Below are 15,168 nucleotides of genomic sequence, written 5' to 3'. Positions count from 1 at the left end.
TGGATGCGGATGTCTTTGGAAGCACTCAGGGATGCAGGTTCTCTTGAAGGCTACATGAGGAGTGCTGAAGAGGTCAAATAACTTCAGCGGGGGACATTGGTGAAATTATGGGACAGAGCAAGGACCAGGAAGGCTCTATGGTATCCAGAACCTTATGGAGGAGGGTGACATGATGAGGACAATTAAAAAGGAAGATGAGACTTATGTGAGAGATGATTGGCTGTCTACGGAGAAAGGTGAAATATTAGGGTCAAATAAAAAAGATGCATATGTAAGTGATCATCAACCTATGGAAGATGACAATGAAATTAAAACTATTAAAGAAGACAAATGTCCTCTGAATATTGGCACAGGTAAGGTATAAACATCAAATGATGAAATAGTTTTACCTGATGAGATTAGATTAAACTAATTGTAGATTTAAGTTTAAGGATACTGAAATAAAGTGATGAGGAACAAGTTAGTGGTTGGTTAAAAGAACTTTTAGATGGACAAAGTGAAGGATGGGGGCAGCTGAGGCATGACATTTTAGGACCAGGTGAGGTTGAGGCCCATCTCCATTCCTCAGTATAACATCATAGGACCAACAAATGAGGAGGAGATACTGTACACCATATGAAAGGCCCATCTCCATTCCTCAGTATAACATCATAGTGCCAACAAATGAGGAGATACTGTAGTGTACACCATATGAAAGGCCCATCTCCATTCCTCAGTATAACATCATAGAACAAACAAATGAGGAGGAGATACTGTACACCATATGAAAGGCCCATCTCAATTCCTCAGTATAACATCATAGCACTAACAAATGAGGAGGAGATACTGTACACCAAATGAAAGGTCCATCTCCATTCCTTAGTATAACATCATAGCACCAACAAATGGGGAGGAGATACTGTACACCATATGAAAGGTCCATCTCCATTCCTCAGTATAACATCATAGTACCAACAAATGAGGAGGAGATACTGTACACCAAATAAAAGGTCCATCTCCATTCCCCAGTATAACATCATAGCACCAACAAATAAGGAGATACTGTACACCATATGAAAGGTCCGTCACTATTCCTCAGTAGAACATCATTGCACCATCAAATGAGGAGGAGGTACTGTACTGTACTGTGCTACTACTTTCATGTTGGTATTATATTTTTTAAGTGTGTGCGTGTGTAGCCATATGTGCCCCCGGAATAGATTAGGCAGACATAGGTGCCCCCAGAATAGATTAGGCAGACATAGGTGCCCCCAGTATAGGTTAGGCAGCCATAGGTGCCCCCAGTATAGGTTAGGCAGCCATAGGTACCCCCAGTATAGAATAGCCAGCCATAGGTGCCCCCAGTATAGGTTAGCCAGCCGTAAGTGCTCCCAGTATAGGCTAGCCAGCCATAGGTGCCCTCAGTATAGTTTAAAAAGTACAAAAAAGCGCTCTGATTGTCAAGAAATTGTGTTAGCTGCAGTCCTATCCAGGACAGGTCTCACCTGGATTATATGTGGCTGTCAATGAGTGCCCAGCCGATCACTACGTATGTCCCACTTATGGGTGAGTGGGGACGCAGACTCTCGATCCGTCCGTTGTCCCCAAGATCAGCGTGGGGAGAGATGAGCCGGGTCACAGTGGTGGTAGTAGTCTCCCCCAAGTGTGCACAGCCTCCCACTGCCGTAGGAGCACTGGTGGCAGAGCGGCCGGCACGCGTGGTATAGTCCCGCCTACTTCTTCCAGGTTAAGCTGCTAACAGGCGGTGCGGGGGATATTAAAAAAAGAAGGTGGCTAAAAAGTTAAATTATAAAAGTATTTATTGTAAAGACAACAAGTTTCGCGGAGGTCCGCCCTCCTCTTTTTCAAGTCTAAATTAGCAACATGGCGGCATACATTTTTATAGACCTATGACCAGTATCAATTCACAATTCGGCCATGAGTGAGGAGGGGTCTATGTGACATCATTCGTGGATTTAAGTATAAAGTAATTTCTGGAGTGTGCAAATCCAGGGATATTTTAAAAGGAAATGCAAAACTGCCAATAAAGGTAACGTATATACTCGGCTATAAGTCGAGAGATTTAGGACTGACTCAAAGTATAAAAGTGGGGGGTGGACTTATACATGAGTAGTCCTAAATTTCCCAACTAATAGCCAATACGGAGGGGTGCTGCCTCCTCCCTCCCACCCACCATCACCCAAAGGGAGCCATCCGTCTCAATGGCCTCCTCGCTCTGTGCCTGTGCAAAGTGATTCCCGCAGCGGTAGCCATCACCTCCCCCTCCAACAGCGTTCGCAGTGTCCTCTCTTCTCCCTTCACTCGTGCTGATCCAGTAGCCCTGCCTCCTGATGTCAGAAGATGGAGCTACGCTGAAGCAAGGATACCAGCGCTACACTAGAGCAAGTAGACCAGCACTAGTGAAGGGAAAAGAAAGGCAGCTGCGCACACAGAGGGTGAGTGACAGCTTCTCACTGCGGGAATCACGTTTCACAGGATTACACAGATCGAGGAGGAATTGGAGACAGGCAGCCCCCTTTGTGTGATGGTGGGTGGGAGGGAGAGATGAATTACACAGGTAGGCAGCAAATGCTTGGGTGATGGTGGGAGGGAGGGGTGAAATGGAGACAGAGGCCCCCTTTGGGTGATGGTGGGAGGAAAGGGGGAATTACTGTACAAGCAGCATGGGTATGGGGAAGTTGCAGGCAGCATGTGTTTGGTGATGGTGGAGGGGAGAGGAGAAGGGAGCTACAGGCAGAGGGTTAATGGCTGAATGTGTGTCCTGGAAGAGTTATTGGCTGTACTTGGGGTTTCAGGAGAGGTTAATGACTACAATACATTATGCAATGCATCCATTAACCCATCCTAATCCCCATGTGCAGCCATTAACTTTGCTGGATAGACTTATACATAAGTGATTGAAAAATTCCAGCTTATGAGGGTCAAATATTAGGGTCGACTTATACACGGGGTCGACTTGTATCCGAGTATATACGGTACATAAAAAGAAATAAAGAAGAGGAAATTTTAAAGATGATCCAAAAACATATAGAGGCAGCTAGTGTTTGTAACCACATTTCGTACTGCATTCCTTAGACCAAGATTGTCATATTTAGTCAATATAATAGATTATATAGAACAAAGGGGAGTCAGAACTGCCACCAGAGATCCCCACGTATGAGACCCAAGCCTCACCACAGTGGCAACACCACATTGACAGTTCTCATCTCAATCTTTATACCCAATATAATAAGTATAAAGATTGAGATGAGAACTGTTCTGTCTCCTCTTTGTTCTATATAATCTATTATATCGACTAAATATGACAATCAACAGATACAGAGTTAAACACTTGTTGTTTCTTGCTTGTAGATCTCGCACCTGAAAAGAAAAAGGTTACTTCCTGAAATAACGATAGAGACTACTACACTTGGACCTTGCCTAAAATTCTTGCACCTGTAAGAAAAACACAACACATCACACAGCAAATACACAATTCACAATCCTTCCCCAGACCTTTTTTCTTTATCTCACTCTCTATAAGTCTGTAACAATACAGCTTTCTCTTTCCTATCTAAATGTGTATGCATACATATATGTGACCAAATACACCTGAGAGAAACCAAATAGGAAATGGTCTAATGCTCCTGGTGGGGTAGATAAGTGGTGACTGACTCTAAGTAGGCCTTACTGCATGGTAATGACCCTAATAGTCTTCAGTTCCTTGCAAAAGTCTTATCTAACCATACAGTGGCTATAAGTTCATATTCACACTTAAAGGGGAACTGAAGAGAGAGGTATATGGAGGCTGTCATGCTTATTTCCTTTTAATCAATACCAGTTGCCTGGCAGCCCTGCTGGTCTATTTCTCTGCAGTAGTATCTGATTAAAACCAGAAACAAGCATGCAGCTAGTCTTGTCAGATCAGACTTATAAGTCTGAACCACTGAAACACCTGATCTGCTGCATGCTTGTTCAGGGGCTATGGCTAATAGTATTAGAGGCAGAGGATCAGCAGGGCTGCCAGGCAACTGGTATTGTCTAAAAGGAAATAAACATGACAGCCTCCATATACCTCTCTCTTCAGTTCCCCTTTAAGCCTGTATATGACCATGGAGCAGGGGTACCCCTTTAAAAGAACTGATGTGGAGTTGCTGATTAAAGATCTTTTCCGAAATGGGTGATAGCTTGTACTGACTTTCCTTTACTTTATTTGTAGCACACTCCAAGACGCCGGTTCAGTAACGCTGAGGTGAGTTTCTTTCCTTATTGTTTCTTTTAACAGTTAAACTCAACAAATATCTGACATTCTTTCTTTTTCTTTTAGTTATCAAAGTTTTCCTTTTCCTGTATGTCTCATATGTAAGTATCAATTCTCTCCTTTTATTACCTTTCCCTGCAGGTCGGTTTAGGCTCTACATGCAATTACTTCACTTGCAGAACAACCAGAACACAGCAAAAGATTTCCTCACAGGTAAGTTCCTATTTTTCAATCCATGAATTGATAAATTTCTTTCCTAATGTGTTATTTTCTTTTCTCCTCACAGAAAATTAACACTCCAAAAATATTGGCAGGTAAGTGTCTTTTTCACTCATACCAGGCAGGTTTTTAAGCAGAGTCACACTGGGGATTATTCTTGAGGCCTAGACACAGCCAATGTGCAGATTAATTGCATTCAAACACAGGCTTATTGGCTTTACTGTGGAGAACCGTTTAAGCAGAACAAGGGAGTGTACACACAACTTCTCTCACTGATCAGCTCTTTTGTGACAGGTAGAAAAGAAAACACAGTCTTTGGTTCACAAAAAAAACCAACAACAATATTCAGTACACTGGTGCTGCTATGACAACATTTCTTCTTTTTTTTTCTCACCACACACTGTGTGGTGAGAAAAATATCAGTTAATATTAGAAGAAGCAGTTTCAGCTGACTTAGTTTGAGAGTCTGATTTTTTTGTGTTCTTACTATTAGGGAATATTTCTGAGTAATGCTGAAATGTCTTTTTAAATAAACTCCTGTCACTTTCTTGCTGCGTTTCCGTGTGGTGTGATTTCACTTATCTGTTTATTTTTTTCCCTGAAGCGGTCTCTCTGGCCTTGCTGAGCTGTCCCTCACTCATTTGTGGATGAGGTGTCTCCCTTTTTGGCTTCGGGCGCAGTCTCTCACAGTCCCCCCTCACTGTGTGTCATCTGTGAATTACACCGCTCTGCTGCTTGGTGCCATATCGCTCTCTGTGAGCTCAGTTGCTCCCCCTCTCATGTCTGCCTCCTCTCCACACGCTGCCTGTGTCATTCTGAGGTAAAATCAGAGAGGCCTTGCCTCTTCAGCTGGAGGGGCATTCCCAACCTCTGTAACTGGCACCCGCCCCCTGTCTGAGAGCAGAACATCCATCTTGAGTGCTGGCTGCTTGCTCTGTCGCACATCTCATTCAATGGAGCACAGACGGGAACCCAAGGAGAGGGAGGAGTTGGGTCCAATATACTGTCATTGCTCCCCCCTCCTTTACAGCACCCCTTCACCCTTGCCACCGCAACGTGCACATGGTCATGACTCCCACGCACATGCCCACTCCCTGCCCCTGCACCCATCCTCCCGTGCTGTCCAAAATCCGCCTACGTGCCGTGCATGGGCACAGGCCCAAACGTATGGACACAGGAGGTCACAGGGATATATATACATATATATATATATATATATATATATATATATATATATATATATATATGTATGTTTGCAAAAGTATTCACACATATTACTGCCACACACATGAATCAATTGTATTGGAATTCCAGGTGAAAGACTAACACAAAGTGGTGTACACGTGAGAAGTGGAATGAAAATCATACATGATTCCAAACATTTTTTACAAATAAATAACTGCAAAGTGGGGTGTGCATAATTATTTAACCCCCTTTGGTCTGAGTGCAGTCAGTTGCTCATAGACATTGCCTGATGAGGGCTAATGACTATATAGAGTGCACCTGTGTGTAATCTAATGTCAGTACACATACAGCTGCTCTGTGACGGCCTCAGAGGTTGTCTAAGAGAATATCGGGAGCAACAACACCATGAAGTCCAAAGAACACACCAGACAGGTCAGGGATAAAGTTATTGAGAAATTTAAAGCAGGCTTAGCCTACAATGAGATTTCCAAAGCCCTGAACATCCCACGGAGCACTGTTCAAGTGATCATTCAGAAATTGAAGGCTTATGGTACAACTGTAAACCTACCAAGACAAGGTCATCCACCTAAACTCACAGGCCGAACAAGGAGAGCGCTGATCAGAAATGCAGTCAAGAGGCCCATGGTGACTCTGGACGAGTCTGGACGAGATCTACAGCTCAGGTGGGAGACTCTGTGCATAGGACACCTATTAGTCGTGCATTGCACAAAGTTGGCCTTTATGGAAGAGTGGCAAGAAGAAAGGCATTGTTAACAGAAAAGCATAAGAAGTCCAGTTTGCAGTTTGCCACAAGCCATGTGGGGGACACAGCAACCATGTGGATGTAGGTGCTCTGGTCAGATGAGGCCAAAATGGAACTTTTTGGCCAAAATTTAAAGCGCTGTGTGTGGCAGAAAACTAACACTGCACATCACTCTGAACACACCATCCCCACTGTCAAATATGGTGGTGGCAGCATCATGCTCGGGGGGGGGGGGGGGGGGGAATGCATCTCTTCAGCAGGGACAGGGAAGCTGGTCAGAGTTGATGGGAAGATGGATGGAGCCAAATACAGGGCAATCTTGGAAGAAAACCTCTTGGAGTCTGCAAAAGACTTGAGACCGGGGCGGAGGTTAGCCTTTAGAAAAATGTCATTACAGATTTTACACTTAAGACCTCTTCTAGCATCTCTCTAGGCTCCTGTTGACCCCATCCTGGTCTCTTCTTCCCACTCTTCTCTCTTTTTTCTCTTCTTCTTTTCTTTCTCCCCCTCTCTTCAATGCCTCATGTTAATGCTACATGGTGACCGTTAGATTTTGGCAACAAGGCCAGGAACATCCGCTATTATCGCACCAGTGGCTACCTGATTAGCCTTCCTTCCTCATGTTTTTTGTTACTTTTTCTTTTATTATCTCTGTGATGATCGTTAATGTAACCTGGTTCAAAATCTGTTCAACAATTGTACTTTTTTATAAGCCTGCTGTTTTATTCTGCTATACGATGTTAATGGTTGTTCTCATTGTAAGTATAGTCTCTGTTTTCCACTTACCTTGTTAATGTATGTTTATCATATACAAAAAAAAATCAATAAAATTCTTGAATGTAAAAAAAAAAAAAAAAAAACCTTCCAGCAGGACAATGACCATAAACATAAAGCCAGGGCAACAATGGAATGGTTTAAAACAAAACATATCTATGTGTTAGAATGGCCCAGTCAAAGTCCAGATCTAAATCCAATCGAGAATCTGTGGCAATATCTAAAAACTGCTGTTCACAAATGCTGTCCATCTAAACTGACTGAGCTGGAGCTGTTTTGCAAAGAAGAATAGGAAAGGATTTCAGTCTCTAGAGGTGCAAAGGTGGTAGAGACACACCCTAAAAGACTGGCAGCTGTAATTGCAGCAAAAGGTGGTTATATATATTAGACACACACTCACCTAAAGGATTATTAGGAACACCATACTAATACGGTGTTTGACCCCCTTTCGCCTTCAGAACTGCCTTAATTCTACGTGGCATTGATTCAACAAAGTGCTGAAAGCATTCTTTAGAAATGTTGGCCCATATTGATAGGATAGCATCTTGCAGTTGATGGAGATTTGTGGGATGCACATCCAGGGCACGAAGCTCCCGTTCCATCACATCCCAAAGATGCTCTATTGGGTTAGATCTGGTGACTGTGGGGGCCATTTTACTACAGTGAATTCATTGTCATGTTCAAGAAACCAATTTGAAATGATTCAAACTTTGTGACATGGTGCATTATCCTGCTGGAAGTAGCCATCAGAGGATGGGTACATGGTGGTCATGAAGGGATGGACATGGTCAGAAACAATGCTCAGGTAGCCCGGTACATTTAAACGATTCCCAATTGGCACTAAGGGGCCTAAAGTGTGCCAAAAAAACATCCCTCACACCATTACACCACCACCACCACCAGTCTGCACAGTGGTAACAAGGCATGATGGATCCATGTTCTCATTCTGTTTATGCCAAATTCTAACTCTATTGAGACTCATCAGACCAGACAACATTTTTCCAGTCTTCAACTGTCTAATTTTGGTGAGCTAGTGCAAATTGTAGCCTCTTTTTCCTATTTGTAGTGGAGATGAGTGGTACTTGGTGGGGTCTTCTGCTGTTGTAGCCCATTCGCCTCAAGGTTGTGCGTGTTGTGGCTTCACATATGCTTTGCTACATACCTCGGTTGTAACGAGTGGTTATTTCAGTCAACATTGCTCTTCTATCAGCTTGAATCAGTCGGCCCATTCTCCTCTGACCTCTAGCATCAACAAGGCATTTTTGCCCCCACAGGACTGCCACATACCGGATGTTTTTCCCTTTTCAAACCATTCTTTGTAAATCCTAGAAATGGTTGTGCATGAAAATCCCAGTAACTGAGCAGATAGTGAAATACTCAGACCGGCCCATCTGGCACCAACAACCATGCCATGCTCAAAATTGCTGAAATCACCTTTCTCTCCCATTGTGACATTCAGTTTGGCGTTCAGGAGATTGCCTTGACCAGGACCACACCCCTAAATGCATTGAAGTAACTGCCATGTGATTGGATGATTAGATAACTGCATTAATGAGAAATTGAACAGGTGTTCCTAATAATCTTTTAGGTGATATATATATATATATATATATATATATATATATATATATATATATATATATATATATATATATATATATATATATATATATATATTATAACAGAGCCGGATTAAGGCCAACTGGGACCCTAAGCAATACAGCAGATTTGGGCCCCCTTCCCTAAACCTCCTCCAACATTCTATGCATCAATTCAGACATGAAGTGAGAGGGATATGGAGGCTGACACACACAGGACACACACACACACACGCACGCACGCTACACACACACCACGAAGGCCACAGACACACACACACCAGGCACACACACCATACACACACACACACACCCACCCACCAGGCACACCCACCAGACACACACACATCCGACACACACACACCAGTTACACACCCACATGCACACCACACACACACACACCAGGCACACACCCACCAGACACCCACACACCCACCAGACACACACACACACCAGGCACACACCCACCAGACACACACACACACCCGACACACACACACACACACACACACACCAGTTACACACCCACACGCACACCACACACACACACCAGGCACACACCCACCAGACACACACACACACACACACTAGACACACACACCCACCACACACACACACACACACCAGGCACACACCCACCAGACACACACACACACACACACAAGACACACCCAGCAGGCACACATCCACCAGACACACACACACCCAGCAGGCACACACCCACCAGACACACACACACCCACCAGACACACACACACACACACACACCACTATCTATACAGGAAACTATTGAAATCAGAGCTTTCTTTTTCTTTCACACACTTCATGTCAGCACCAGCAGCCAGGCAACTGCAAGACCTCTAAACTCCTCTGATGACCTGGTGTAAAGATTAGACTTCAGAGCAACTGGCCAACTGTACCTGGCAGCAGACAGCCTGCTGAGAGCTATAGTGTTAATTAGTAGTAGAGGGGAGGGTAAATTCAGTATCTAAAGAAAATGTAATTTCCCACCAGATGGACATAATGTTGGGAGCTCTTCAAACGGACATCTTCATCCAAGGAATACAGCAGCGATGTCACATCAGACACGTCACACAGGTGTCCATCCTTTCTCATGTTCCGAGTGTGGGAAAGGGTTTAAACATAAAAGAGGTCTCCTTAGACACCAGAGAGGTCACACAGGCACCCATCCTTTGTCATGTTAAGAGTGTGGGAAATGTTTTAATGACAAAAGAGATTTTCTTAGACACCAGTTAACTTACACAGGCCAGCTGCCTTTTTTTATGTTCAGAGTGTGGGAAGGTTTTATTTATAAGAGAGACCTTCTGAGACACCAGGGAAGTCACACAAGTGAGCGTCCTTTTTCCTCTTTAGAGTGCAGGAAATGTTTTGCTCAGAAAACAAGCCTGGTTTCGTACCAGAAAAGTCATACAGGCGAGCATCCATTCATATGTCCTGAGTGTGGGAAAGGTTTTGGTGGGAAAGGGCAATTTTTTATACATCAGAGAAGTCACACAGGTGAGCACCCATTCTCACGTTCAGAGTGTGGGAAAGGTTTTAGTATGAAAGGACATCTTCTTAGACACCAGAGAATTCACATAGGGGAGCATCCATTCTCATGTTCAGAGTGTTGGGAAAAATTCAATCAGAAACGACACTTTCTTCGACACCAGAGAAGCCAATCAGGCATCTTGCCTTTATCATGTTCTGAGTGTGGGAAATGTTTTAATGAGAAATTTGACCTCTTTAGAAACCAGAAAACTCACACAGGGGTGCAGCCTTTTCATGTTCAGAATGTGGGAAACGTTTTAGTGAAAAATGGGACCTTTGTAGACCCCAGAGAACTCACACAAGGGAGCGACCTTTTTCATGTTCAGATTGTAGGAAATGTTTTTCTCGGAAACAAAGCTTGGTTGTTCACGAGAGAAGTCACACTGGTGGGCAGCCTTTTTCATGTTCAAAGTGTGGGAAGTGTTTTAATTATAAAAGAAGCCTTCTTATACACCAGGGAGGTCACACAAGTGAGCACCCATTCTCATGTTTAGAGTTTGGAAAAGGTTTTATAATGAAAGCACATTTTGATAAACACCTGATAATTCACACAGGCATCTTTCATTTATCATGTTCAGAGTGTGGGAAAGGTTTTAGTGATAAACATTACCTTTCAAGACATCAGAAAACTCACACAGGCGAGCGGCCCTTTCCATGTTCAGAGTGTGGGAAAGGTTTTCCTCAGAAAGCACACTTGGTTATTCACCAGAGAAGTCACAGGTGAGCACCCATTCTCATGTTCAGAATGTGGGAAGAGTTTTGGTAGTAGCGTAGGATTCATTTAGCTTAGTGTCCTTTTGCATGTTTAGAGTGTGGGAAAAGCTTCTATTAAAAATGTAAACCCCAATAGTCACCATGTAACCACTACTTTAGTCCCATTACCAGAATGACAGGACTGGTTGTGGTGACAAGAGGGACAATGCGAGGGAGAGAGGGGGTTGGGCACAGTGAGGGAGGAAGGGGCGGGCACGGTTAGAGAATGTGACAATCTAGCCTGTGTACAAAGCTTAGGTGAGAGCTAATGATCGCATGAGAGGCAGTGGCTGGAGTCAGTCCACCAGGCTGATCACTGTCCAAGGTAGGCAGGGATATCGGGGGGCTACTGAACTCACCCTCCCGCCTTGTGCAAGAACAGTCTAGCATGTGTACATGGCTTAGGGGTGGCAGGGGTGTTCATCTTTGTTCCATTCAGAGAGTCTTCACACAGACATCAGGGTCAGACCGCATAGGGCAGAAGCAGGACTGCAATGCTGGGACCCCTCCAGTTACATGAATAAGCATTGAGCAGAAAAGACAGTTATGCAGGAGGAGTAGGCAGCTCGTGTGCAGTGTTTATTGGCCCGCAGTGACATCATGCACTGATGTCATTTCCTCTTCATCAGCTCAGTGCAGAGCTGTCCTTCTATTCTGCATTATCCAGCTGTTGGAGTTGAGTATTTCTGGGGAGGGTTATTGTTGGGGTGACATTTTAGGTTTTGCAGGAAAGGGTCAGTATTATGCCTCATACACATATAAAAAGACTGTTGCCATGTGACAGGTTTGGACTGAGTTCTGTAAACAACAAGGTTATCTGGGTCCAATTGGCACATACTAGATTGGCAGAGGTGGCTTCAACTGGTTGCCTCACCCGAGAGCCATCTAGTGGTCCTTAAACTACGGCCCGCCGGGCCAAATGCCCCCCCCCCCCCCCCGCCCCCGAGGCTTTTTCACAGACTCCCAAACACAAAATGTATAACTAATAGATGTGGACCACTGCATTTTTTAATATCAGTGGCCTGCATATAGAATAGCAGTGCTGTCCCCACCCATCCACATACTGTAGAAGCCAGTGGGCAGTCATTCGCTGGCTTCCAATCCAATTCTGCTTCAGGTGACACTGCTATCCAACTGGGTGGCAGATTATCACCTGGGTATGCTTCACTGTCTGGTGCACAAAGACATTCTTCTAAATGGCTGCTTGTGAGAAAACGCGGAAAAGCCGCCGCATGTGCTGAAAGCAAGGCGGCTGATTCTGCGTCCAACGCGGCGGTTTGCACGCGTAGGCACGCGTCTGGTAGTGTGGCAGAACGCGGAAAAGCCGCCGCATGTTCTAACAGCAAAGCGGCTGTTTCCGCGTCCAAGGTGGCAGTTTGTACGCAGCAGCGTGCCTTTGGAGTGGCTGGGTCTGTTAGTCCACATAGATGGATGAAGAGCTACGCGTGCGCGGGCCAGAAGTCAGGACCTTTATACCAGCAGGGGAAGTGTCAGCTGATCAGGACGGTCAGCTGATTCCTGCTGGACTCATGATTGGCTGAGTGGCTCGGGCGGGGCAGCAGAGTTCAGCTACTATATATCCTGCTTGCTTGTCAGTTGCTGGTTGTCTGCCATTGCAAACACTTTGTGGAAGCATTCAGACCATAGTCAGATCCTTACAGTGTGTTTGAACCAGGTGGACCTGGGAAGTCACACTGAGCCAGATTACCTTGTACTGTTATTATTTGTTAGACCAGTTCCAGGGTGTTGAGATCAAGGCCCTCACACCCCAGACTAGGAATTCTGTGTATCTTCTGTGTATACTCTAGCATAGTTCCAGGGTGTTGAGATCAAGGCCCTCACACCCAAGACTAGGGAACTGTATTGTCTTTGTGTTATATTCCAGACTAGTTCCAGGGTGTTGATGATCACGGTCCTCACACCCAAAACTAGGGAATTGTATTATCATTTATGTTATACTCCAGACTAGTTCCAGGGTGTTGATGATCACGGACCTCACACCCAAGACTAGGGATTTGTATTATCATTTATGTTATGCTCCAGACTAGTTCCAGGGTGTTGTGACTACGGACCTCACACCCCAGACTAGGATTGTGCTATTACTGTATTACGTTAGCCCAGTTCAGGGCAAAACCTTTCATATTAGCTGCAGGGCTTCCTGCAACCCAGCCTCGGCCCCTCGCCCAGGGGTCCACAGGCTACAGGAATATCACCCACAGTCAGGGGTGAATTCCTCAGGAGTCTTAGGCCGCCAGCTCCTCTGGTGGTCTCCACTCAGTTGTTACTGTTACACTAAACACTCTCACTATTCTGGTGTCCAGAGGTTAGTAATACATCTGTATTATCGCTGATTCTGCAGATCATCGATAATCAGGCGTATATCTGCATTCTTGGTGGTACTGCAGATCGCCAATAATCAGATTCTCTCTTCATGCTGACACCAATCGTTACACTGCTGCTGGGAGTTCTCTTCCGGCATGAATATGGGGAAATCAATACCTACTGTAGATTTTAGCATCATTTTATGTATGTTCCGGCCCCCCAGCAGTCTGACGTATGTTGACCAGGCCCCCGACCTAAAAAGTTTGATCTAGTGTGTGTAGAAGGCTTATATGGATGGGGGTTGTTAGTTTCCAGCACTTAGAGTTAAGCCATTTCAGAACTTTCAGAAGGAGTGACAAGATAGTATTTTGCCCCAAGAGGTTATGGTAGGCTTTATTGTTATATTTATTTATTATTATTATTTTTTTTTGGGGGGGGGGGGTTATTTAGCACTAGGGGTGGGGTTATGGTTTTGTGCAGAGGATAGAATTAGCACAAGGGAAATTAAACCAGTTTTAGTTGGTACAAAAGCTGATAATTCAGCTGCAGTATAAGATGTGAACCCCAAGGGAGACACCAGCTAGTAATTTGCAAACTGTTTATCACAGAAAAGCATGTGACAACGCACTTCATGGCTTCCTCGGGGGAGTGAAACCATGAAACACAGTTTAGATGTAACCAGGGCACCTTCCTCAAAAAGATATTGGAACACTCAACCCCCTCTGTTCCATCATGGCTGCCAGGCCTTGGCCATTATCACGCTGTCCTGCTGTTCCAGTCGTCATGCATCTTTTCACAAATTAATCTCATAGCTGAATCTTTTCAATGTTCTGTAACCATTTTCCAAAATGTGTAATACATGTATTATTTTTATCTTTGTCTATATTTTTAGAGAGTGAAGGTTATCATAGAAGATTGCATGTTCCTATATGTGCCTTGTTCTACTCCAAAGCTTTTCTTTCAGCTCCATCCAGTCTGGCCATTCTTCCATAGGCAACAATATGGTACTGATCAGGCCAGTACCATCCACAGCTCTTTATGAAGTTTTTCTTAAAGTGGACCCAAATTAAAAATACAAGATTTCAGAAATAAAGTCTATTTTCTAAATTATAATAATAAATAGCATCCTTCTTTCAGCTGCATGATGACAAATATAAAATATTTCACATTTATTGGAGAAACCCCTCCCTTCCTTCCTTTCATATTGCTGGGACAGAATCTGGCAGACTGGTGAAGGCGATAAAAAACAAAACACAGGCTGCTACTGATGATGTCACAGGGGAGGTGATCTCAGCTTGTGTGAGATTTCACATAGACGACACCCCTGTGAGGGTAGCTGATGACAAACACACCCATGATCATTCTAAAACCTCCTACTAAGCTCAGAAGTAATGGCTGCCACCTGTATAACCCTAGTTCTGAAAAGAGAAGGGTGACAAACATGCACTGAAATGCTCATAGGCTTGAAGGAGTGTTTATTTATCTTTGTATGTGTCAGAGTGGTGCAACTAAATATTTTGAATTAAAAAAATGTTTGGTTTGGGTCCACTTTAAGCCTTAAATAAAACTTAATATAAGATCATTGAATGGTGCCGGGCTCATCTTTACTATATGTACTTCCTCGAGTGATGACTGAGGTGTGCATTTCTTCTCTACTGGGGTCCATAGGCAACAATGGGAGAGCATACACTACGCAACTACTACCAAAAAAGACAGAAGAAGACCGAGTTACTGCAATAGGTTGACAGACTATCTCACACCAC

General features: G+C 44.2%; 2 protein-coding genes across 2 annotated transcripts in view; both read left to right on the top strand.

Moving 5' to 3' along the window:
* The first annotated feature begins 154 nt into the window (after positions 1–154).
* Positions 155–14,304, top strand: LOC137537001 (gastrula zinc finger protein XlCGF57.1-like). The gene is made up of 5 exons (XM_068259161.1): positions 155–353; positions 4,382–4,453; positions 9,986–10,741; positions 10,909–11,050; positions 14,298–14,304. Exons 1-5 carry the CDS (start codon positions 155–157, stop codon positions 14,302–14,304), a joined length of 1,176 nt encoding a protein of 391 aa, XP_068115262.1.
* The window catches only part of LOC137535057 (zinc finger protein 605-like), a 46,222-nt gene continuing 35,462 nt past the window's right edge, over positions 4,409–15,168 (top strand). Inside the window, exons 1-2 of the mRNA XM_068256823.1 lie at positions 4,409–4,453; positions 4,527–4,554. The gene's annotated coding sequence lies outside the window, so the exon portion shown is untranslated. The remainder of the gene's footprint in view (positions 4,454–4,526; positions 4,555–15,168) is intronic.

Source organism: Hyperolius riggenbachi, chromosome 10 (genome assembly GCF_040937935.1).
Source record: "Hyperolius riggenbachi isolate aHypRig1 chromosome 10, aHypRig1.pri, whole genome shotgun sequence".
NCBI classification, from domain to species: domain Eukaryota; kingdom Metazoa; phylum Chordata; class Amphibia; order Anura; family Hyperoliidae; genus Hyperolius; species Hyperolius riggenbachi.
Note: the sequence above shows the minus strand (reverse complement) of the source record. Positions and strands in the feature narration are given on the sequence as shown.